Source organism: Capricornis sumatraensis, chromosome 3 (assembly GCF_032405125.1).
Source record: "Capricornis sumatraensis isolate serow.1 chromosome 3, serow.2, whole genome shotgun sequence".
Taxonomy (NCBI): domain Eukaryota; kingdom Metazoa; phylum Chordata; class Mammalia; order Artiodactyla; family Bovidae; genus Capricornis; species Capricornis sumatraensis.
The window spans coordinates 171888961-171915645 of NC_091071.1; the positions used below are offsets into that span (position 1 = coordinate 171888961).

At 43.1% G+C, this 26685-nt stretch overlaps 1 protein-coding gene across 2 annotated transcripts in view; it reads right to left on the minus strand.

Annotated features, from left to right (window-relative positions):
* Window positions 1-1382: 1382 nt before the first annotated feature.
* The window catches only part of MACO1 (macoilin 1), a 68625-nt gene continuing 43322 nt past the window's right edge, over window positions 1383-26685 (minus strand). For both annotated transcript variants that reach the window (XM_068967753.1, XM_068967752.1), the window contains 5 exons: window positions 19354-19512; window positions 17674-17856; window positions 15370-15490; window positions 7677-7851; window positions 1383-2680 (listed from right to left, as the gene is read on the minus strand). In XM_068967753.1, coding sequence (XP_068823854.1) covers window positions 2478-2680; window positions 7677-7851; window positions 15370-15490; window positions 17674-17856; window positions 19354-19512 — 841 coding nt within the window. In that variant the 3' untranslated portion in view covers window positions 1383-2477. The remainder of the gene's footprint in view (window positions 2681-7676; window positions 7852-15369; window positions 15491-17673; window positions 17857-19353; window positions 19513-26685) is intronic.

The following is a 26685-nucleotide window of genomic DNA, read 5'->3' on the forward strand; positions in this document are numbered from 1 at the left end:
ATTCCTTCAGGGAGGGTGAAGACAAAAGCCAAGTGGAGGGGTCTCCCCTGGGGAACCTGGCGCATGGAGTTTAGTGTGGTATGTTTTCGGCAGCCTAAGTGGCCGAGACTCAGGAAGGCTGTCCAGCCATAGGGCCAGGGCCGAGGTGCCAAGAGCAGAATTTTCCAAAACTGGAGCCAAGGTCAATTGTAACAATGGCCAAGAGAGGAAAGGAGCGGCCCAGAGGGGCAGGCAGCTGGCTACTCAGAGGATGAAAACAGGCGAAGCCCCTAGAAACAAGGCAGGACTACAGACGTGGTTACCCTGGAGATCAGCTCAGGACCCGCAGCAGAAAGGAAACCCGATAGGGTACTGGCCACACAGCGGCCGACAAGACCCTGGAACATGGAAAGGCAACGTGCTCTTAAAAGTTTCTCACCAACTACCTACCTTCCGACTCCACCCCTAACTTGCTTTTTGTACCAGAAAACAAGTCAACTTTGTTTCTAATGCCACAGAGAAAGGAAAAGGCGGGGAGGGAGAAGGAGGAAAGGAAGAGGGAGGGTGAGGGGGTAAGAATGGATGCATCCTAAGTAAGACTAGAAGGGAAACCGCCTGAGAGCTGGGGTGGATTCGTCCCATTTCTTGCACCTGAGCCCCACTACACTTGCCACGGTCAGGGCGCAGAACCGAGGACAGGAGAGTGAAAATCCAAGGCCCATTCAGAACAATCTACCTTGTGTGTCCTCCTGAAGTTAAAAAGGCAGAAAACTAGTTTTTATCTGTAAGAAAATGTTTATTCTTTTGAACCCCACAGGAAAAAAATAAGAATGCAGCCAAGACCAAGTATTTAACCAAAGTAGTGTCCCAGAAGGCAGCAAAATGGGGGAAACCTCAACACAAAGTCAGCAACAATTTTCCATGTTTTCGCACAAAGATGAAAAAAATCTATGACAATTCCAAGTAACACTTTCATGGTGACAATTACACAAGATGATTCAAAAATGCAAAATGGCAGCAACATGCACACCTGGCTAAAGCTAGAAGTTTTTAATCCCAAAATAAGATCTGTGATTAAAAGGATGATTCTTTTTAATACTTCTATTTTGCTGACTTGCTTGCCCTACTTAATTTGCTTTAAATGAGACGTACATGCCAATTAACAGGAAATTGTAGAACTATGTCCTTCCAGAATCCACGGCAAGGAAGCCAAGCCAATCTGTTTGGTTTCTGAATTTTCCTAGTTTCCAAATACAGTTTTGCTTTGCCCCTCCCTCTCCCAGACCCTCCCTCCACCCCCACCCTGATTCTTAAAACACTTCCAAAGGTTGCCAGTGCAAACACTTTTCTACCAATGTATAATACACATTTGAAATCGAAATCTTTGTGCAGAATTTTGAGTTTTAAACTCTTTAAAAAAAAAATAAAACCCTCCTTGGCACAAGAGCTGAGGAATTGTCAAGTTTCTTTTAAATCGTCAAACACAAGATGACAGAGATTGGAAAGCACAGCTAAAGGAAATTAAAACAAAAGCCAAACCTAGAACTGCAGCTTTTATTAGCCGGCATTGCAGTCTCTCGAACACAACCACCACCCAGCTCCCCCTCCCAGGGTGCCTGCCTGGAGACCAGTTCAGAACACTGTGGTGCTTTCTATGAAAGGAAACAGAAGGTGTGGCTTGGCGGTAACAAACAGCCCAGCTACCCACCAGTTTCACAGCAGGATCCGTAGTGAGCTTGATAGAGAGAGAAGACAGATGATGGTAAAGGGGGAAATCGTTTAAAATCAAGTTTCCTCTTGAATGTCTTTTCCCAAGGCACTGTGAACAAGACTGCTGCCAGCTAGTTTCCAGGAGTGGACACACCGATGGGAATATACACATTTGAGACACGAACCCTGTGACAGTCTCACAGCTGGTCTCATCACCTGAGTCTCTCCCCTCGGCTGAAATGATACTCCTTGAATTTGTTTGGTCCTTGGAGGGGTCATCAATTTTTGTTTTCTGTAATATCTTCAATGCAGCTATGGGATCAAAACTGTGTTAGGTTACTGAACCTTTTCACACTAAAAACTAAAATTTTTCATTATCATCCCATGTGAACCCAATGTGCAGGTTTTGCTTGCTAATTTAAGAACAAAACAAAATTAAAGGGCTGAGAAGCAAAAACTGCTTTTTTTTTTTCTTTTTCTTCAAGAGGAAACTGTAAGAATACATAAAAGGCAAAATTGGCTACTTGAAATCCAAGAATGGTTTTAATGTATTGGCCGAGAAAAATAAACTGCAAAGTTCTGTGAGGTCTTCTAAAAATTTACAAGAAAAACTGATGGGCAGTTCTAATCAGACTTGGATGTTATCTTTCCCCCCCTTTTTAAAAACGACAACATATACAGTCCCACAAAATACAATATCAACTTTTTTTTTAATCTTGACTGCCAGAGACGCTCCTTTGTGATGCCTTCTGATAACCAAATGGCTGAACAAAACACACTGTTGGCCTTCATTTCTTCAGGGGCTGGTAAACAGAGGCATTGGGGTCGAGTCCAGAGGGGCTGGTCTCCACGAATTTGGAAGAGTAGTGGGGGGAGACGGGGCTCAGGGGGCTGGCGGCAGCGCTGTATGCTATGCTGGGCATGACGGCCATGACTTCAGCTATCTTCTGTTTTAGGTCCTTGATTTCCTGGTCTTTCTGAAGAATTTGTCCTGGAAGATCAAAGACCCACCATTAGTGAGAAGGAAGGGCTCACCCAACACAGTGGCCTTTTGGGCCCATCAATCCCAAGTGGGTTCAACTCCAGCTTTGATGGTTTGCAAGGGGAGACACTTTTCCTGTAATGGGCCAGTAAATATTTTAAAAACTGTGAGCCACATACTGTTCTTGTCTTTTTTTTTCAAGACCATAGTAAAATGTAAAAACTATTTGCAGCCCACCAGTGGTACAAGAAAAGCTGGCAGGCCAGACGTGGCCCATGGGCCGTGGTGTGCGAGTAGAAAGCAACTGTGTCTAGGCAGGTGTGATGAAGCACAGAGCTCGGGCACCAGGAGCCACGTGCTGAGCTCGGCAGCAGCAGGGTGGCCTAAGAGGGGGCTGCTCTTGACTTACGGCTCTGCCTCGTGAGCTGAAACACTGCTCTGGGAGGACGGAGCATCTCTGAGTCAGGGCAAGCAAGGCAACCAGCTCCCGCCTGCCGCATGGCCGCTTCCCTTCTGTGCTCTGTGTTGTTAACTCCGGAGGTTTCTGTTTCTACTGTATCACAAAGCTGTCCCTGCTCCTTCCATCTAAATCAGACCCTAGCCCCAGCCCCCAACTCCTCGATTCTCAACACACCATAACTTCCCTTTCTGTCACTTTCTTCCTTGTAATAATGCTAATAATCACTATAGCTAACACATATGTGCCAGACACTGTTCTAAGTGCTTGCACAGACAAATTCATTTACTTATCAAAACAACCCTCTAAGGTGGGAATTATCATCATCATCCATTTTATAGATGAGGAAACTGGACCACGGAGAGGTGGAGTGACTGATGTGGGATTGAACACGACGCAGTCTGGCTCCAGAGTCTGCATTCTGTCTCCTATGAGTGTTGAAATGGGCGATGGCTAGTGCCTCATCGGAGAAGGCAATGGCACCCCACTCCAGTACTCTTGCCTGGAAAATCCCACGGACGGAGGAGCCTGGTGGGCTGCAGTCCATGGGGTCACTAAGAGTCGGACACGACTAAGTGCCTTCATTTCACTTTTCACTTTCATGCACTGGAGAAGGAAATGGCAACCCACTCCAGTGTTCTTGCCTGGAGAATCCCAGGGACGGGGGAGCCTGGTGGGCTGCCGTCTATGGGGTCGCACAGAGTCGGACACGACTGAAGCGACTTAGCAGCAGCAGCAGTAGTGCCCCATATCTCTCCCCTGGCCCACGAGCTCTGTGAGGGCCAAGACTGTTCCCCCTTTTTCGTCTTTGCCAAAACCTTAGTGCCTGGCTCAGTGCAGAGCTGAGACCCTGCAAGGTATACATCCTACCAAAGTCATTCAGTTATCAATGGCTGAGCAGGATTTAAACCCAGGACTACTTGGTTCCAAAGCCCACACAATCTCCATCATGCTTTTGGTCCACTAGGGGAAGAACACTTAGGAGGAGCCCTTTTGAAATTTAAATGCTGAAAAAAGTAAGAGGTTGCATTTGAGTTGCACTCATTTTGAGTCCTACAGAAGATGGTAATGTATTCGAAATGTAAGAGAGTGTGGTGGCAGATTTTAAAAAATGATATAGTAGAGATGAAAGCCATTTTGGAACCAGGATGAATCAAATGATAGAGAAGGCAGGAGAAAGGCAACCAGGGGCTTGATCTAAATTACAAAGTTGGGTTCCTGTTAGAATACCCCGAGCACGACAGAAGAGAGAAGCAGTGGGGAGGCAGAGGCAGAGAGCCGCAGACAGGGACTGCTCCCTCCGGCTTCCTTCACGTCCCCTCAGCTTCCAGTGAGCATCAGATGCCCTCCTTCTCTTTGAGCAAAGAAAACCTCAGATGGATAAAATACCCAATGGCATCTGATATATGAGCCACTGTATCTTCTTTTCCATGCAGATTTAAGTGTGGTTTCTTTAATCAGTAATGTACAAACATTCCCAGAGCTTTGGCAAAGACACCTCTCTGCTTCTCTGTGGTTTTACAGGAATTTCCGGGCCAACAAGGAAGTATAATCCGTGTTGAGAAGCCAAGCTCCCCTTGGCTACTCTGAGACCAGGTGCTGCTTCCCTCCAGGAGGTAACCTCTTTCGAGTCTGTAAATCCAAGCAAACGGGAGGAGGCAGAGAGAGGGTGGCCACTTCTCAGGGAGCTGAGCCAGGCAGGCAGAAAAATACAGTGTGTGCTCAGAAGTCTGGCTCTAAAGCAGGATTCCCAGGAAGCTTCTTTTCAAATGTCTTTCCTTGAATCCGCAGATTCCTAAGTCTGATTCTCAACCCTCTTCTCTTCCTGCTCTTTCGCTGCCATCCCAAGCCTCTCCTATGGCTTCACTGACCCCACAACCCCAAGGGGCCCCAAATTCCGACTGACTGATGAAGACCTTCAGCTCAGTGTCTGGGAGGCAACTTCAGATCAAAGCATCCCAAAGCAAACTCACTTCTTCTTCTCATTCCTTAAATCTGTCCCACCCTTCTTCCAAGGTTTTAGCAGCCCTGCTGGAACATGTCACCCTCTTCCCTCCTGAAAATCCAGGAGTTACATCCTCTAGTATTGTTTCGTTCACAGTCCCCCTAATCCACTCTCTTCTTCCACATCCCTCAGCTAGAGGTCACTGGACTGCTCCCTTGGACGTTCTCAGCACTTTCTTTCCTTCACTTACACTGTTCCCTCAGATAACAATGGTCTTCTCTGCCATTCTCTTCTTTCAGAATTCACCCTTTAAGGTCATGTACCTACTGCTATATTCAAAATGGATAACCAACAAGGAGGCCCTATTGTATAGCACGTGGAACTCTACTCAATTTTATGTGTCAGACTGGATGGGAGGAGGGTTTGGGGGAGAATGGATATATGTATATGTATGGCTGAGTCCCTTCACTGTTCACCTGAAACTTCCACAACATTCAGTTCAGTTCAGTTGCTCAGTTGTGTCCGACTCTCTGTGACCCCATGAACCTCAGCATGCCAGGCCTCCCTGTCCATTGCCAACTCCTGGAGTCCACCCAAACCCATGTCCATTGTGTCGATGAAGCTATCCAACCATCTCATCCTCTGTTGTCCCCTTCTCCTCCTGCCCCCAATCTTTCCCAGCATCAGGGTCTCTTCAAATGCATCAGGTCTTCGCATCAGGTGGCCGAAGTATTGGAGTTTTAGCTTCAGCATCAGTCCCTCCAATGAACACCTAGGACTGATCTCCTTTAGGATGGACTGGTTGGATCTCCTTGCAGTCCAAGGGACTCTCAAGAGTCTTCTCCAACATCACAGTTCAAAAGCATCAATTCTTCGGTGGTCAGCTTTCTTTATAGTCCAACTCTCACATCCAGACATGACTACTGGTATTAATTGGCTATATCCCAATACAAGATATAAAATTTGAAGTATGAAAAAAAAAAAGAATTCACCCTTCAAAGTCCATTCAACAGCCCCTCCCTTAGGAAGTTCCCTTGACCCCTCCTCTGGCCTTTCAAGCCGCCTGCCTCTACCGTGTGGTGGCAGGCCTTATGTGTGGCTTTCCCTGGTATGGCACTTCTCATAGCATCCACGCTACCCTTGCCCTAGTACTAAGACATTATCTGCCTTCTTCATGTGCATTTCCTCATGAAACTAAGTGAAATCTTCCAGAAACAACATGGAAAATGAAAGTAAAACATACTGAATGTAGAAACACACTTGAAATACACCTCCCTGGGACACTCAGTTTTAACACTTTATTGACTGGAGACAGTAACACCACAGGCATTAGTTCCTACAAAAATCCCCTGGTCAATAATGTGTCAAGAGTGTAAAGAGGTCCCTAAGACCAAAAAGTCTGAGTGCCACTACCTGAGTGGAACCTCAACTAGAGTATGTCTTGTTTATCTTGTCTCCTTTTCACCTTCTAGTAAAATGGTTCACGTAGAGCAAGTGTGAATGATCTGCAAATACCTGTTGAGATATTCTTTTCCTTCTACTAAGTCAACTGCTTGAAAAAATTTTTCTTCAGTCATCTATTTGTGGCTTATCAACTTCTGGAACAAAATCTAAATTTCTTTTCATTAGGTCATGTCAGGTCTCTATTCCGAAGCCTTCCAAAGCTTCCCATGGCATTTGGAATAAAGTCCTTTCCATAGGTGGCAAAACTTGGCAGAATGTGGCTCCTGCTACTTTTGATCCTAAAAACTCTCCCCGTCACTCAGGCTGCAGCCCCACTGGCCATGACGCAAGTTCCCTGTAGACACTTACCTGCTCCCTCTCTCTCTCCTCCCAGTCTCTGCTCAAACGCTACCTACTCAAAGGCTCTTCCACGTCCCCCATGTCAAACTGGCAGCGCCCCCTCTACCCCAGCAGAGGCTCCCTTGCCACTGTTTCCTTCGTTCACTGCACCCCTCCATGTTATACGTCTGCCCGTTACCATCGGTCCCCTCTGGGATGCTCACAGTGTTTGGTACACAGCGAGTTTCAGTAACAGCTGCTGAGGAACAGCCTGCCCTCCAGACCCTCCTCCTTCCACGCCCTTATCTGCAACCTTTGCTCCGGTCAAACAGAGCCAGCAGCGCCTCACTCAAGCGGCTTCTTCCCTTTAGATGGCTCTCTTCCCTTTCCGCTCACTACACCGTTTCTTCACTGGGCTAACCCCTTCTCATCACTCAAGACCCAGGTGAGACATCAGTTCCCGAGAAATGGCCCTCTCTAACTCTCTAGACCGGCTGAGTATCCGCTGATGTTCCCAGAGAGCCCATGCATCCTGTTCCATTGGCACCTTTTAGTGACCCTGCAGTTCTCTACATACTTCTACAACACTCTGAGCTCCTTGAGCACAGAAACTCATACTTTTCCCTGTGTGCCCTGCTGGACATGTTCTCATCTCAAAATACGTCTGCAAAATGAATTAATGTGATGATTCCCAGATGCTCATGATGGGCACTTATCAAACCACTGGAACTGCAAGCGCAAATGCCCTTGGTTAGAGCTCTAAGGAAGCTCTGCTCTGTGTGTCCCCAGGCCTCCCTGACCTGGGCCTGCTGCTCGCCTACCTTGGGCAATCTCGAGCTGTCGCTTTGCGTCCCCCAGTGCGGAAAACAGGTCCAGCTTGATTCTTGTCTCTGCACTCAGGCTGTTCTCCAGGTGCTGTGTTTTATCTTGCATGGCCGAGAGGGCTGACATTAACACCTCAGTATCCTTCTCATTTTCCTTATACTTCCGAAGCTCCTATCAATATCATCAAAGCAGCAATGTTACAAGACAGTTTTGGCATCGATGTCTACAAATTAGCCTGAAATCACAAATAAAATCCCACCATTACCGACCTGGCCCCTAGAACACAACATGCTGCTTCATAGGTTTAGACCTTACCCCTTAGAGGGAGTGCAAAATGTATTTATACAGTGATGTGCACATACAGAAACAGTGACTGTGTTGGGGTATTTCGAGGTAACAGTGGACTCTGTCTCCACATAAAACACTTTCTTAAAATCCTAACTCAGAACCACAAAGACCCTGCTGCCAGTTGCAAATGGTGCTATAATGCTCTAGTTAAATTAGCCAAAACTATACTCTTAACTTAAAACTAAAAACTGTAAAAACCTTAAATTATTTTGATTGGGTATATTCCAAAATAAACCCACTTAAAACATCAGATGAACACACCCACAAACATATACACTGATATTTTAATATTTTCATTTTAAGAGAAACTGAAACTTATTATAGTGAATTAAAAAATACTTAACAGTTCAAAGAAGAAAATAAAAGTCACCCAAAATCCCAAATGCTGCAAAAAGTTTGACATATCTTCTTCTAGTCTTTTTTAAGCCTATGTATCTTTTACCATAATTGAAATCACACTAAATGTACAATTTTATAAAAACTTATATGATCTACAGTTCTTTAAAAATACAATTTTTATTGACTAGATAATATTCCTAAATGTATCGGTTCAGTTCAGCCACTTGGTCGTGTCTGACTCTTTGCAACCCTGTGGACTGCAGCACACCAGGCCTCCCTGTCCATCACCAACTCCCGGAGCTTGCTCAAACTCATGTCCATTGAGTCAGTGATACCATCCAACCATCTCATCTCTGTCATTCCCTTCTCCTGTCTTCAATGTTTCCTAGCATCATGGTCTTTTCCAATGAGTTAGTTCTTCGTATCAGGTGGCCAAAGTATTAGAGCTTCAGCTTCAGCATCAGTCCTTCCAATGAATATTCAGGACTGATTCCCTTTAGGATGGACTGGTTGGATCTCCTTGCAGTCCAAGGGACTCTCAAGAGCCTTCTCCAACACCACAGTTCACAAGCATCAATTCTTTGGCTCTCAGCTTTCTTTATGGTCCAACTCTCACATCCATACATGATTACTGGAAAAACCATAGCTCTGACTAGACGGACCTTTGTTGGCAAAGTAATGTCTCTGCCTCTTAATATGCTATCTAGGTTGGTCATAGCTTTTCTTCCAAGGAGCAAGGATCTTTTAATTTCACAGCTGTAGCCACCACCTGCAGTGATTTTGGAGCCCAAGAAAATAAAGGCTGTCATGGTTTCCATTGTTTTCCCATCTATTTGCCATGAACTGTTGGGACCAGATGCCATGATCTTCATTTTTCGAATGTTGAGTTTTAAGGCAGCTTTTTCATTTTCCTCTTTCAAGCAAAAGGCTCTTCAGTTCCTCTATGCTTTCTGCCATAAGGGTTGTGTCATCTGCATATCAGAGGTTATTGATATTTCTCCCAGCAATCTTGATTCCAGCTTATGCTTTACCCAGCCCGGCATTTTGCAAAATGTGACAATATACAGCCCGGACATACTCCTTTCCCAATTTGGAACCAGTCCGTTGTTCAATGTCTGCTTCTAACTGCTGCTTCTTGATCTGCATATAGATTTCTCAGGAGACAGGTACGGTGATTTGGTATTCCCATCTCTTTAAGAATTTCCCACAGTTTGCTGTGATCCACAAACAACTGAGACTTGCCTGGGGGTGTCCAGGAGTCTCTGGCGGAGGTGTGGGTCGACAGTGGCCTGCTGCAGGGTCAGGGCACTGAATGCAACAGTGCCTGCACAAGTCCTTTCGAAGGAAGCCGCCATTACCCCTACCATAGTTTGGCCTCAGACCAAACAACAGGGAGGGAACACAGCCCCTTCCATCAACAGAAAAACTGGATTAAAGATTTACTGAGCATGGTAACAGGCAAATTTGGCCTTGGAATGCGGAATGAAGCAGGGCAAAGACTAATAGAGTTTTGCCAAGAAAATGGACTGGTCATAGCAAACACCCTCTTCCAAGAACACAAGAGAAGACTCTACACATGGACATCACCAGATGGTCAACACAGAAATCAGACTGATTATATTCTATGCAGCCAAAGATGGAGAAACTCTATACAGTCAACAAAAACAAGACCAGGAGGTGACTGTGGCTCAGATCATGAACTCCTTATTGCCAAATTCAGACTTAAATTGAAGAAAGTAGGGAAAACCGCTAGACCATTCAGGTATGACCTAAATCAAATCCCTTATGATTATACAGTGGAAGTGAGAAATAGATTTAAGGGCCTAGATCTGATAGAGTGCCTGATGAACTATGGAATGAGGTTTGTGACACTGTACAGGAGACAGGGATCAAGACCATCCCCATGGAAAATAAATGCAAAAAAGCAAAATGGCTGTCTGGGGAGGCCTTACAAATAGATGTGAAAAGAAGAGAGGCGAAAAGCAAAAGAGAAAAGGAAAGATAAGCATCTGAATGCAGAGTTCCAAAGAATAGCAAGGAAAGATAAGAAAACCTTCCTCAGCGATCAATGCAAAGAAATAGAGGAAAATAACAGAATGAGAAAGACTAGAGATCTCTTCAAGAAAATTAGAGATACCAAGGGAACATTTCATGCAAAGATGGGCTTGATAAAGGACAGAAATGGTATGGACCTAACAGAAGCAGAAGATATTAAGAAGAGGTGGCAAGAATACACGGAAGAACTGTACAAAAAAGATCTTCACGACCAAGATAATCATGATGATGTGATCACTAATCTAGAGCCAGACATCTTGGAAAGTGAAGTCAGGTGGGCCTTGGAAAGCATCACTACGAACAAAGCTAGTGGAGGTGATGGAATTCCAGTTGAGCTGTTTCAAATTCTGAAAGATGATGCTGTGAAAGTGCTGCACTCAATATGCCAGCAAATTTGGAAAACTCAGCAGTGGCCACAGGACTGGAAAAGGTCAGTTTTCATTGCAATCCCAAAGAAAAGCAATGCCAAAGAATGTTCAAACTACCGCACAATTGCACTCATCTCACATGCTAGTAAAGTAATGCTCAAAATTCTCCAAGCCAGGCTTCAGCAATATGTGAACCATGAAATGCCTGATGTTCAAGCTGGTTTCAGAAAAGGCAGAGGAACCAGAGATCAAATTGCCAACATTCGCTGGATCATGGAAAAAGCAAGAGAGTTCCAGAAAAACATCTATTTCTGCTTTCTTGACTATGCCAAAGCCTTTGACTGTGTGGATCACAATAAACTGTGGAAAATTCTGAAAGACATGGGAATACCAGACCACCTGACCTGCCTCTTGAGAAATCTGTATGCAGGTCAGGAAGCAACGGTTAGAACTCAACATGGAACAACAGACTGGTTCCAAATAGGAAAAGGAGTGCATCAAGGCTGTATATTGTCACCCTGCTTATTTAACTTATATGCAGAGTACATCATGAGAAACGTTGGACTGGAAGAAACACAAGCTGGAATCAAGATTGCCGGGAGAAATATCAATAACCTCAGATATGCAGATGACACCACCCTTATGGCAGAAAGTGAAGAGGAACTAAAAAGCCTCTTGATAAAAGTGAAAGAGGAGAGCAAAAAAGTTGTCTTAAAGCTCAACATTCAGAAAACGAAGATCATGGCATCCAGTCCCATCACTCCCATGGGAAATAGATGGGAAAACAGTGGAAACAGTGTCAGACTTTATTTTTTGGGCTCCAAAATCACTGCAGATGGTGACTGCAGCCATGAAATTAAAAGACGCTTACTCCTTGGAAGAAAAGTTATGACCAACCTAGATAGCATATTCAAAAGCAGAGACATTACTTTGCCGACTAAGGTCCGTCTAGTCAAGGCTATGGTTTTTCCTGTGGTCATGTATGGATGTGAGAGTTGGACTGTGAAGAAGGCTGAGCGCTGAAGAATTGATGCTTTTGAACTGTGGTGTTGGCAAGGAGATCCAACCAGTCCATTCTGAAGGAGATCAACTCTGGGATTTCTTTGGAAGGAATGATGCTAAAGCTGAAACTCCAGTGCTTTGGCCACCTCATGCGAAGAGTTGACTCAATGGAAAAGACTCTGATGCTGGGAGGGATTGGGGGCAGGAGGAGAAGGGGACGACCGAGGATGAGATGGCTGGATGGCATCACGGACTCGATGGACATGAGTCTGAGTGAACTCTGGGAGATGGTGGTGAACAGGGAGGCCTGGCGTGCTGTGATTCATGGGGTCGCAAAGAGTCGGACACGACTGAGCAACTGAACTGATCGGAGCATGGTCCCACCCTTCAGAACAAGACCCAGCTTTGCCACCCCTACCCCCTCCGCCCCACCCCAACCAGTCAGTCTCTCCCATCAGGAAGCTTCCATAAGCCTCTTATCCTTATCCATCAAAGGGCAGACAGAATGGAAACCACAATCACAGAAAACTAACCAAACTGACCACATGGACCAGAGCCTTGTCTAACTCAATGAAACTATGAGCCATGTCATGTAGGGCCACTCAAGATGAACGGGTCATGGTGGAGTTCTGACGAAAGGTGGTCCACTGGAGAAGGGAATGGCAAACCACTTCAATATTCTTGCCTTGAGAACCCCATGAACAGTATGAGAAGGCAAAAAGATACGACACTGAAAGATGAACTCCCCAGGTGCCCAATATGCTACTGGAGAAGAGCAGAGAAATAATTCCAGAAAGAATGAAGAGACGGAGCCAAAGCAAAAACAACGTCCAGTTGTGGATGTGACTGGTGATATAAAGTCAGATGCTGTAAAGAACAATATTGCATGGGAACCTGGAATGTTAGGTCTATGAATCAAGGTAAGTTGGAAGTAGTGAAAGAGGAGGCAAGAATGAACATTGACATTTTTAGGAATCAGTGAACTACAATGGACCAGAATGGGTGAATTTAATTCAGATGACCATTATATCTACTACTGTGGGCAAGAACTCTTTAGAAGAAATGGAGGAGCCCTCATAGTCAACAAAAGAGTCTGAAATGCAGTATTTAGGTACAGTCTCAAAAATGACAGAATGATCTCTGTTCATTTCAAGGCAAACCATTCAATATCACAGTAATCCAAGTCTATGCCCCAACCACTAATGCTGAAGAAGCTGAAGTTGAATGGTTCTATGAACACCTAAAAGACCTTCTAGAACTAACACCAAGAAATGATGTCCTTTTCATCACAGGTGACTGGAATGCAAAAGTAGGAAGTCGCAAAATACATGGAGTAACAGGGAAGTTTGGCCTTGGAGTACAAAATGAAGCAGGGCAAAGACTAACAGAGTTTTTCCAAGAGAATGCACTGGTCATAGCAAACATCCTCTTTCAACAACGCAAGAGATGACTCTGCACATGGACATCACCAGATGGCCAAAACCAAAATCAGACTGATTATACTCTTTGCAGGCAAAGATGGAGACGCTCTATACAGTCAGCAGAAACAAGACCAGGAGCTTACTGTGGCTCAGATCATGAACTCCTTATTGCAAAATTCAGACTGAACGATTATACAGTGGAAGTGACAAATAGATTCAAGGTATTACATTTGATAGACGGAATGCCTTAAGAATTATGGATGGAGCTTCATGACATTGTATAGGAGGCAGTGATCAAGACCATCCCCAAGAAAAAGAAATGCAAAAAGGCAAAATGGTTGTCTGAGGAGGCCTTACGAATGGCTGAGAAACGAAGCAAAGCAAAAGGCAAAGGAGAAAAGGAAAGGTATACCCATCTGAATGCAGATTTTCAAAGAACAGCAAGGAGAGATAAGAAAGACTTCCTCAGTGACCAATGCAAAGAAATAGAGGAAAACAACAGAATGGGAAAGACTAGCGATCTCTTCAAGAAAATTAGAGACAACAAGGGAACATTTCATGCAAAGATGGGAACAATAAAGGACAGAAATGGTATGGACCTAAATATATATGTACCATAATTTATTAAATCTCCACTATTATGATTATTTTCAATTTTTTTTGCATTTATTAATATATACCACTGTGATGTACATCTTTGTGTATGAATCATCGGTGAGATTTAAAAATATTTACCTTAAACTGGGAATCTGAGGAAAATATTTTTAGAAAATACGTGGTCTTTCCAGAACATTATCCTTCCACCAGCAACATATAAGGCCTATTTCATTGCACCCTTACCCCAGGCTGTTATCACTGTTTAAAAATTGTTTGCTAATTTCACAGACTATAAATGATACCCAATTTTAATCTGTCTTTGGTGATAGATAAGGACATATTCTTACATTGTTATCAGTCATTTGTATTTTTCCCGTGAATTATTTATTCATATCCTTTGCCTATCTTCTGTATATTTGAGCTTTTCTTAGCAATATTTATGAGCTATTTACATATTGAGAATATTAATCCCTTATTTATAACATTTGTTGCAATATCTGTATCTGCCCCAGGTGATTTAAAAAAATTTTTTCCCCACTTTGTGATTTATTTATTTATTTTTAACAATTTTTTTTACTATTCATTTATTTGGCTGTGCTGGGTCTTCACTGCTGTGCATGGGCTTCTGTTATTGCAGCGTCTTCTCTTGTCTTGGAGTTCAGGCTCTAGGGCATATGGAATCAGTAGCTGTGGTGCAAGGGATTAGTTGTCCCAAGACATGTGGGGTCTTCCCGGACCAGGGATCGAACCTGTGTTCCCTGCATTGGCAGGCAGATTCTTAACCTCTGGACCACCAGGGAAGTCCCCACTTTGTGATTTAAAGCAAAACGCAAATTTTGACTTTCTTTGGCATTTCCTTTTCTGTGCTATCAGGTGAGTGTCTAATTTTCTTCTTTCCCGTTGTCTAGCTCTTCCACAGCCCTCACTGATTCACCCTTGCTGTTTCATCCATTTCTGCACACTTTAGGCTTTGTCTCTGGGTCATCTATTCTATCTGCCACTGATTTTTCACGAGTCCCCTATAACTCAAATTAGTGTAACTTTACAACTTAAGACATTAGTTTTAAATGTCCCTTTAAAGACCAACATCAAATACTTTGTCAAGGTATACACAATCCCCAAACTGGCACTGTCCAAAGAACCGGCAGTTTTCCTCCACTCCATGCCTCGACTGGCCATCTGTGAGGCTCAGAGCCATCCAGAATGGTCAATTCCCTGGCAACTGATACAGAGTCAGGGCTAAGAAGAGATGTATCAGTTCCATAGCACACTAATTTGGCCTGTAACCTGAAAAAGTGAAATGAATCTCTGGTAAACCAAATTCTGGTATAAAACATATCAGGGATCAATATTTCTGGCTTGTCTTAGAATCCAGTTAAATTAAATATAGCTTGAATGAGCTGGACAAGATGAGAGCTTCTTCTGGTCATGTGGAGATTTTCAAATGCGATGGGGTTTGGCTTGTATTAGCAGGGACCATCTCCTCATGGCAGCACAGAGCACAAATCTAACACAGGAGAGGAATTCAAGTGCAATGAAGTTGGCTGTTTCTCCCTTACCTGAACTTTCAGCTCTAATTCTCTGATCTGGTCTTCTTTAACCTTCATGTCCATTGTGAGCTTCTTGCCCTCTGCTTCTAATTCTCTGATCCGATTCCGTAAGGTTTCGGTGCATTCTCCCCTTTTAAAAAAGAAGAGAAAGGAAAAAGAATTCAAACAAGTATAGGTTTAATCATACTTCAAGACCGATATTTTTCTTGTGCTCACAGAATCAGATTTCAGCTTTTGGCTCAGTCTGCTCATTCTCTCTATACTTTTATAAATTCAAAACTGACCTAAAATGATTACTAACTGGGAGTCTTAGATGAGCCAGATGCTAAGCTAGTACTTTTACCCATACTGCCTTCTTCTCCATTTTCCAGAGAAGAAAACTGAAGCTATTTAGATATAATACTGAAAAACAGAACATAGTCCCAAGGTTGCCAACTTGTCGGTCACAGAACGGGGTGAGAGCTGAGGTTTGTCCACTTTGCCAATCCACCAAGCTTCCCATCAGGCAACATGACCTGGAACAACGCACACAAGCTGAGCAAGACAGAACCAGATGTCTTCTGTCTCCAGCAGAGGGCAGTGAGCTAGAAACATTTTCACTTTTGAGGAGCTATATACACTGCAAACATCACCTTTCTTTAGGCATGATATTTTGACAAGCCTGAAGTAAATAGAAGAAGAAGGAAGCAGCATTAGAGTTGCTTCTCAGGGCTATAATAAGGAAAGACTTAAAAAGATGATGATAACAGCAAGTTCAAAGCTGATGAACCATTTAGGCCTGGTGGAGTAGGTATCCTTTGCCCACAAAGTAGGTATCTTTTGCCCACAAAAAGGAAGGTCCAGAGAGACTCTTTAAGGTTTGAGATTTATTTAAGAATAAAAACAGCCTCTACATGAATGAGGGCCTTCCCTACTGGCTCAACTGGTAAAGAATCCGCCTGCAATGTGGGGATCCCTGGGTTGGGAAGATCCCCTGGAGAAGGGCAAGGCAACCCATTCCAGTATTCTGGCCTGGAGAATTCCACGGACTGTATAGTCCACGGGGTTGCAAAGAATCAGACACAACTGAGCTACTTTCACTTTACTACATGAGTGATGGCAAACAAGAACCATCCAAGGGTAAGAGAGCAAAGGCAATAAGCTTAACTGAAAGCAGAAGAGATTAAGGATGGAGACTGAAACCAACATACTGATTCTCAGGCGTAAGAGACACTAAACAATATGGTTAAGAAAATGTCATATCCACCTAAAGGATTTTTTTAAAAAACAGTAACTGTTAGATGAATTAAGGAGAGCGCAAGCCACACCAGACAACTGTTCAGGAAAATCTCCTGCTATGCAAGTGCTTCAGAAATGCTTACAAATCTTTAAATGATGGACAAACAAAACTCGTCACATTCTAGGCAAGTTAGTAACGGGTCTTATGAATTTGTAAAGATGCTGATGGGCCAAGTGAGCTCAGCCAGCTGCAGTCCAGAGGCTGCCAGGGTAAGGCAGGATCACACAGGAGAAAGATTTCTCCATCCCACTGATACTTCCTAAAAGATGAAATTATGGTTTACCAAGTATTCTACAAATGCCAGAACTGAAAATAAGGCTATTAACGTGCCAAATACGAAAGAGCAAAAAGTAGAACTATATCACATAGACACAAATTTGGGGATAGAAATTTAAATGAAATAAATAATAATTTACCCTTATGCTGCATCTGTAAACCCATAACTGACCCTCACTATGCAGAAGAACTTCACCAGTCGAAAAAATGAAGAAAAAGTGAAAAAGTGAAGTAGAAGCTAAAGAGAGACAGAGAGGGAGAAAAAGAGGCTCTTAACTCTTTCCCTATCTTTTTTAAGGTCATTTGACAGTTTGCTGATGTCCAACAAAGACATGAACAGTCAGGACACAGTGCCTGGGGAAATGAGATTTTATCTTTCTTGCATTTTAAGATAAAAACTCCAGAAACACACAATTTAGTAATGACAGTGCTGCAGGGAACAAAAGTCCAGACAGGCTCTCTCAAAGCACGCAGTAACTATTAGTCTTACAGAAAGTGACTGGAACCCCTTTTTGAGCAGCATTTTGCCTTCCAGGTGTGGAGGGCACAGAAATTCCCTCATCCTGCTTTATAGAGGAGGTCACAAGGGATGAAGCGGTCATGAGCGCCTGAGCTTGCATAGACAGAGTTTAAACCAGTTAACATAACAGTACTTAACAGCAATCCATCCGTGCATGACTGTGTATTTCCAGACCTGCCCAAGGCATCAAATTCCCGTTCTCAGTCCAAGGAAAGCCCAACAGGCGGCATGGACCTACCTCGATGCAGCAGCGAATGCGACAGCCCGGGCAGCAGTAGCTTCTTCTAACTTCTTCCTTTTTTTCTCCTCCATTAACTGCTTTTCTACAAAACTTCGGGCTTCCTGCTCAGCTTTTAGCTTTTTCTCCAACTGGCTGATATTCTGCTTATCTTTCTGCTTCATTTGCACAGCATTATGTAATCTATATGGAAATGATTGTCATACAGTTTTACAATTAGAAGTGTTCACCATAAACCCTGGAAAGACATGGCTTCTCTTTATCATTTTAAGACCAAACAGGAGATTTGAATAGCAGATCACAGATGTCAACTCCCAGAGGGCCCAGGGAAAATACACTGTCATTATTATTTAACAATTCCTAAAAACAAATAAACAAGCTACTTTACAAAATACAGAATTGGACCTAGCCTCTGCTTTACTGGGCTTTTCTGGTGGCTCAGACGGTAAAGAATTCGCCTGCAATGCAGGAGACCTGGGTTGGGAAGATACCCTGGAGGAGGGAACGGGTACCCACTTCAGTTTTCTGGCCTGGAGAATTCCATGGATACAGTCCATGGAGTCACAAGAGATGGACATGACTGAGCGACTTTCACTTCACTTCTGCAAGTGATCTACAGAAGGCAATCTAAAAAACAGGATAAAACAAGTTTCTAAGAGAGGAGAAGATAACTGGAGAGCTAATTCTACTGCCTCGTAGAACTTCAGTCTGAGATCAAGGAAGAGGGACGGAACCGGCCCCACTGGAACGGAGGGGAAGGGTGGGAGGGGCAGGTCTTTCTTTGCGTGAATACAATATGCCACAGCCCACTGCAGCCTTTCCTTCCCAGCTGGGAGGTGTTTTCTCCCAGTATCCCAAAATAGAACTTGTAGTTAGAATCACAGGATGCTTAATTTCAGAGAGAAATTTCAGCCACATTCTCTGCCTTGCTACTCCTCCTCCTAGCTTTCTGTATCAATATAGTGAGTTTTTCTCACTGTATCAACAATGTTAGAGCCATCACACACATACATGGGTCAGAAACAATGGAAAGGCTATTTGTCCATAATGCTCTAGCTTTTGAGTTACATTCCCTGAAAATGAGGAAGGAGTACTCTTTCAAGGGAAAGCCCAGACAGCTCAGCACCTACAGTAGCAATCACTACCCCAGACACCCAATGCTTAGAGATTAAAAAAAAAAAAGATAGACGCACATTGAGTCAAGAAGTAATTCCAGAATGAATTAATGGAAAGCATAAAAGAAAAGCAGGCTTTTGGTCTGCCTCTTCAAATAAAATCAAAGTTCAATGCCACTTTTAGTTCCAGAAATCAAAGTACAGAGAGTCTAATCCTCTGGAAACTTTCACTCAGAAGGAGTAAGAGCTTCAAATTGTGACAGAAATACTTCTGGTCAATTTTACTTAAATTGTCGCAAAAGCTCAATGACTATTTTAAACTAAGAGCAGAAGTTATTAAATGAGAGAAGACAAATAGTATTATTAAACTGTTTTGTTAACATTAAATGTTTTTATAGATTTTGTAACACATTAATATCTCATGCTCAATACTTTTAACATTTTATTTTTAAAAACCCCTCTGCTAGATTCTTTTGTCATCATGAACCTTGTACTCCAATCCCCGAAGACAAAAGCGATACGAGGCTGCTTGGCCCTCTGCCGAAGGCCCACCAGGTGCACGTACTTGCTCTGCAGCAGCTCATTCTCCTGCCGGAGCTGGCCCATTTCTGAGCGGATCCCTCGCTCGGTGCTTGAGAGAGAGCTGATCTGACTGCGGAGCTCCTGTTCCACTTGCCTGCTGGCCTGCAGGTCGGCCTTTAACTTTTTAATGTCTTGTTCCAGCCTAGGAGAAGGAAAAGAGCAGCATCTTCGTCACTGAGGGGGCACCCCTGGGGGTCTGCGGGAGACCCTGGCTGAAGTCCTTGAGGGCTGGCTGGATGGTGGAGCATCCCGCCACCACTGCAATTCCCGTCCACAACCAGCCTTTGAATGCTTCTGCCTGGGTCCCCATGCCTTCCCACCAGAGGGTAACTTTTGCTTCTCCTCAAACATTTGTGAACTCCGACAGTGAAGATGGTGACTTGTATCTGAGCTGCTAACAAAGGAAGAGGGGAAAGCAGAGGGAGGGTGGCTGAAGGGGAAGGTCCCCTCCCCACTGGTGAACTCCGCATGCTCCTCAGACAGGAGATATGCTCACAGCAACCAGCTCAGGACCCACCTGCTTTGAGACATCCTGACAGGTCAGAATCTACTCTCTGAGATTCCCTCCCACCCTGGGCCAAGAAGACAAGTGTCTGAGACAAGCTCCTGAAACTGCTATCATCCTTGCTAAATGATGCTCACACTTGTGGTGACTGTGACAGAAGAGCTCATTAGACTCAACAACAATGAAAAAAGGAACAAATTACATGAGCTATGAATCATAAGAAAACTCCATCTGTGAAATGAAGCTTATCTCTTCAATTCTTCACTCCTGTTTCATCTATTTTCTTTAAAGCAGTCATAGTTTCATTTTAAGCGACATGCACTGTGGAACTATTATGTGCACATGCAGGGCTGAAAGGGTCAACAAGAAGTATGATGTCAGGCTCCTTCCTTCAGGAGAGGACTTTCGGACGTCACTAGAGGCCAATAACCAGACACCTGAAATGATTAAACCATAACACAGGGAGGCCACAGTTAGACGCATGCTAAAAGGAAGGACTAGTATCTCATGAGAACTTATGTGTCAGACGCTGTCCTATAGATTTTAACGGCACAGATTCATTTAACCTGTCCAACTATGAGGTAAGCTGAATAACCTTGGCAATTATTAGTCCATTTTTAAAGATGAAGAAACCTGGATTCAGGAAAGTCTTCAGCCTAAGGGCACACAGGCAACCTAGTTCCACAGTCCATTCTCTTCTCCCGCTGGCCAAACTGTGGCTCTATCAGCCATAGCACGGTGTGGGGAGAAGTACCACATGAGTTCCGAGCAGAGAAGATGGGAAGTGAGCTGGGCCTCGAAGGTTGGGCAGGATTTGGAGAAGCAGAAGGGGAGGACGAGGCATTCTAAATAAGGGGAAACATGCTCAAAAGCACCACTAGCCGCAGATATCTGGGGCCAGAGCAATCAGTCTGGCCTCTGAGGAAGGGATCTACTCTGGGAATAGAGGGAGAAAGGATAGAAGGGGTTTGGAGATTGGACTGTGGAGACCGGCACTGAAGGTCAGGCCAAGGATGACTGCCAGGGGAGACTCAGAAGACACCTGTTCCTACAAACTTACAGGTAGGCAGACGTCAGTTTACTCTGACAAGACTCCTGTGCGTTTCGCTGATCCAACATAGCAAAAGAACCAAGATTTTTGGAGGGTAATGGTGATTGCTCCTTAGAAATTGCCAGCTCCACAGCCTAGGGCCTTACAGATATGTTTCATGAAACATTAAATCCCCAGGGCCCATCAATCACTGTGATCAACACTTACTAAATACATGTATCTGTTGCCGGGTATTCTTTACAAAACCAAAGGGCAGCTTTATTTACTTGTCTCCCTTCAGCCACCTGAAACCAAACCTCAAAATCAAAAAGTCATGCAACATCTATTGTTATCTCCAGGCGCAGGAGCCGGGAGAGCACAAAATAGAGAGCTTGTGTTCCAGAGGCACTGCCGGGTCTCCTGACACAGCTCGGTCCCCAGGGAAGGGTCACGAATGGACATCACGCCACACTTTCCCTATTGCCAGGGTTATTCCAGTTGAATGTACTCCCGAAATGGCTCTAAACAATCACCAACTGGCATTTATACCATCCCCACACCATCCCTCATTCACCCAAAATAACCCAAGGGATATTTTCCAAAATAGGTCAATGCCATCAGGTTACCCCCACTAAGAAGTCTGGGTGAAAAACGTGTTAGGTAATTTATCTTTTTGAGAAGTCAGTTTCACTGCGTGAGGAGTACATTGCTTTAAGAAGAGACTAGGGACTTAGCATGGTTTAGAAATGGGATAGAGGATCAGGATTCTAGACTCAGCTATGGTGCCAACTCTGGGACCCTGAGCAAGACATGTCACCTTTCAGGACTCAGTTTCTCCATTTGAGGCAAAATGATCTCTAAAGTTCCTCTCAACTTGGTCTAGGATTTCTAGGCCTGACATACTTAGCACTGGCTGCTGATCTGCTCCTTCTGATTAGCAACCTAAGCTGGATCATATGTAGGGCCCAGGAATCAAGTTCCACACAACCTGTTACTGGGGCAAAGCATGTGCCACAGTTGGGAACGAGAGAAAGATTAAATACACAAACACTGTGTGTGTGTGTGCATGTGCACGCGCTCTCAGTTCTGTCTTACTCTTCGCGATCCCACAGACTGTAGACCACCAGGCTCATCTATTCATGGAGTTTTCCAGACAAGAACACTGGAGTGGGTTGCCATTTCCTCCTGCACAGGATCTTCCCGACCCAGGGATCAAACCCATGTCTCTTGTGTCTCCTGCACTGGCAGGAATATTCCTTGCCACTGCGCCACCTGGGAAGCCCCTAACGTAAACGTCAGATGTCGATAATATTGAAGTTATTACTTTTTTGCAGTTTTTATCTACGAAAACCAAACTTTCCCACCATGAACTAAGAATAACAATATTTTGAATGAAACTTTCAGAGTTTCTTGAAAAATGTAAAAAAAACAAGGGAGTTAGTGAAGTTATGAAAGCAAAGCAAGCAGAAATATCAAGAGTGTAACTTCTGGAGATCACAGAATGCTAAACAATATCTTCTACGTGGAGAGCTATGAAAATTTTGTCAAAGACATATAGCAGTACATCACAAGAGATAAAGTGATATGGTTACAAGGGTATGTTTACTTTGTGAAAATTCATAAGCTGTACAATTAAGATTTGTGCATTTTTGTGGATGTGTGTCATACTTCAATAAAAGACTTATTTTCAAAAATTAAATAACTTAAGTTCACAAGGTATAGAATTAAAATGCTTCAGGATTTTCATAACTGCTGACATTAGTTCTGTAAAACTATGAATGACTGTTTTCCAAATCTGTTATTTAACACCAGCATCCCCCAGTTTAAGAAACACTGGTCTACAGGAAACTATAACAACATGTAAGATAACTTAATGTGCTAAATGGTAAAGTCTCAGTAATTTTTTAAATTTATGAGGGGAAATTTTTCATTGTCTCTCTGCAGAAAGCATTAATTTAATGTTGAATATTCACGATATTCATTATATTTTAAATCTTTACTGAGGTAGGTGGTAAAATGATTTATAATCCCTTACTGGATTTACGTTTTTATTGGAAAAGTGATACCCAGTCAAAATAAAAAATTGCATACAACAGAAAAGAATAAAAATGTAAATAACTCATAATTCTTTCATCCAGACAGAACCACTATTTGCATCTGGTTTACTTCATTTTTGTATGTCTCTCTTTTCTTTCTCTTTCTTAACACACATAGATATTAATATTGCTGAAAGAGTACCACATGTATAGTTTATTTTTCTTAAGCACCTTTCCACACTATTAGAAACTTTTCACAAACAACTGCTGCATAATATTACATTGCACAGATGTACTGTACAATCCTACTTTTAAAAATATACCTCAATCCCTGCATATACTCAATAAAAAATGTAAACATGAGTTTTTAAAGAATTATGTGCGTTAGTAAATTGAACTGAATTGAGCCAGTCAAATGCCAGGGGCATTTATTAGAAAGATAACTACCTGTTGTAATGGTATATTTAACCCTTTTGTGTTGAAGATCAGTACTTACTAGGTAAAATGCAGATACATAATTTACCGGTGAGAAGCACCAAGAAGTACTAATTAAATGGTGTTAAGAGGTTAATGCAAAAATCTTCGAATGTATTCATGGGACTGTATTAAAATGTCAATAGCTGCAACCTAAATTTGAAGCAAGTGGTCAAGAAGAAAATGAGACAGAAGTTAATAGTTTATAAACCTTAAAACTAATTTCAGTAAACAGGAGTCAAAAGAAAGGAGGATGCATGCTCTGCAGCCGCTGAGCCACAACTGTGGAGGCCCACACTCTAGAGCCTGAGCTCAGCAGAAGCAGCCTCCCCCCACCACCACCGTGAGGGCGCCCAACAAGAGAGCACCCCCCACTTGCCACAGCTAGAGAAAGCCCACACGCAGCAGCGAAGACCCAGCGCAGCCACAGATAGAGAAATGTTTAAAAAAAAAAAAAAGAAACGAGGAAAAAACATTCATCTCCAAGCTTAAACCCATTTATCAGAGCTAATTCCTATTCTCCTCCCGACACAGCACAAGATTAAGGGATAAAAGAGAACTTTCCCCCAGCAGAGCTACAAACTCATCCAAAAATGAGAAATAAAGGATCACACAGATCTTAACCACACTTTGGAAAGGCTTAGGCAGCGTATAAATGCACTCCCTCCTTGCCCAACTCCTGTGGCACTAGTCACCCTTACAAAGGCTGTCCAAGAGTGCTGCCACTTGGGATAGAGACAGGGTAGATGGCAAAGCTGGAGTCTATGTGTTCAATAAATACACCCACTTGTGCCCCGTCGGACAAGCCAGGGGTCTAACCAACTCAAAACATTACTTATTAGGTCCAGGCACCTTCCGAGCCAGTTTATTCATAAATTTAAACTCAACTTCTAAACCTGTGAAGCTACCTCTGAACTTCAGCACACCACCTAACTCACAGCCCTTGACTTAAGGGCAAAACTGACACTCCAAACCTCAACTCTAGCTCTTCTCCCTTAGCCCACTCAACTGAGGTAAATTATAATGTAAATGGTTAACAATTATGTAATTTTAAGGGGAGATTTTACAGTTTAATAAGGGGTAATTTCCTAGCCTACCAAAAAGTATGAAGCTCAAACCTCAGTCTTTCAAGGCAAGCTAGGCAGAAAAAATATCTGCGAGTATCTTGAAGCACGCTTGCTGGTAAAAGTACAGTATTCAGGTGTCAGCTTTCAGATGAAAGAAGTATTGTTTTCAAGTATATGAAAAGGTAGGGAGATATCTGACTTCCCTGGTGGCTCTGATGGTAAAGCGTCTGCCTACAACGTGGGAGACCTGGGTTCAATCCCTGGGTCAGGAAGATCTCCTGGAGAAGGCAATGGCCTTTTTCCAGTACTCTTGACTGGAAAATCCCATGGACGGGGGAGCCTGGTAGGCTGCAGTCCATGGGGTCATGGAGAGTCGGACACGACTGAGATATTTATGTCTAAATGTTTGTAGTCCTCATCTTTTGTGAATCACTTGAATTACAGCCACAGTACTGACTTCACTTAAAGTATAAAAGTCTCCAATGTGTACAGCCAGTACCTTCACATTTTAATAAAGCCTGAGGTGTTATGAGGCCTGATTGAGAATACACAAGAACTTTAACACTCTGGGGCAGTAAATTTCTCCAGGAAGTGTGCCTATGTACTAACTCACTTCACTTGTGTCCAACTCTTCGCAACCCTGTAAACTGTAGCCCACCAAGCTCCTTTGTCAATGGGATTCTCCAGGCAAGAATACTGGAGTGGGTTGTCATGCCCTCCTCTAGGGGATCTTCCTGACTCAGGGATCGAACCTGAGTCTCATGTCTCCTGCATTAGCAGGCAGGTTCTTTACTACTAGCACCACCTGGGAAGCAAGTCCTGCACAAAAGAGGGAGACCTTTTATTAGCCAGGACTTCACCTGGGGAGGACTAGGTTCCCCACATACTCTGAGTCACACTCTACATCCATTCCAGAAAACAACCTAAGTGTACATGTATGCCAGAATGAGGCGTGGCCCCATGAGGCCATCAGGAAGACAAGGAGCCTTGGCTCTGATGGTTATCTCTGAATTCTAAGAAGCCTGACAGAGATGCTGTAGGCCCTGCAAGAAAACACAGAATTTACAATGCTGCTCATTCTGTAAGAAAAGGGGCTTCAAAGCTCATCTCCAAATTATGCAGCCGAGTGACAGAAAGAAGAGTTTTTCACATACACCCATCATACCAGCCAAAACGATTCACTCATTTCCAGACATCTCTTGTCTTTAATTATACCATTCCTCCTGGAGGAAAGGCCTCTAATTTTCAAACCTCACTCATTCAAGGCCCAGTTAAAAAATAAAAACAAAAATGGCAATAGAAACATATACATCAACAATTACTTTAAATGTAAATGGATTAAATGCTCCAACCAGAACACACAGACTGGCTGAATGGATTAAAAAACAAGGCCCATATATATGCTGTCTACAAGAAACCCACTGCAGACCTCAAGACACATACAGACTGAAAGTGAGACGATGGAAAAATATATTCCATGCAAATGGGAAGGAAAAGAAAGCTGGAGCAACAATCCTCATATCAGACAAAACAGACCTTAAAATAAAGAATACTACAAGAGACAAGGAAGGACACTACATAATGATCAAGGGATCAATCCCAGAGGAAGACATAACAATTGTCAATATCTATGCACCCAACACGGGAGCACCTCAATACATAAGACAAACACTAACAGGCATAAAAGGAGAAATTGACAGTAACACAGTAAGAGTATGAGGTTTTAACATCCCACTCACACCAACAGACAGATCATCAAAATAGAAAATTAATAAGGAAACACAAGTCTTCAGTGATACATTAGATGAGATGGATCTCACTGATATCTTCAGGACATTCCATCCAGTGCAGAGGAACACACCTTCTTCTCAAGTGCTTATTCTCTAGTATAGACCACATCTTGGGTCACAAATCAAATCTCACTAAGTATAAGAAAACCAAAACTGGATCAAGTGTCTTCTCCAAACACAACGCTATGAGATTAGATATCAATTACAGGAAAAAAACTGTAAGAAACACAAACACACGGAGATTAAACAACACATTTCTATACATGTAACAGGTTACTTACTATGCAAGTAAGTAATAACCAGTAATATTTATTATTAACATTAATAACTGTTGATATTTACACTATTGGTTATATTATTAATATATTAATATTAATTAATATGACTATAATAGTAACAACATCAATATTATA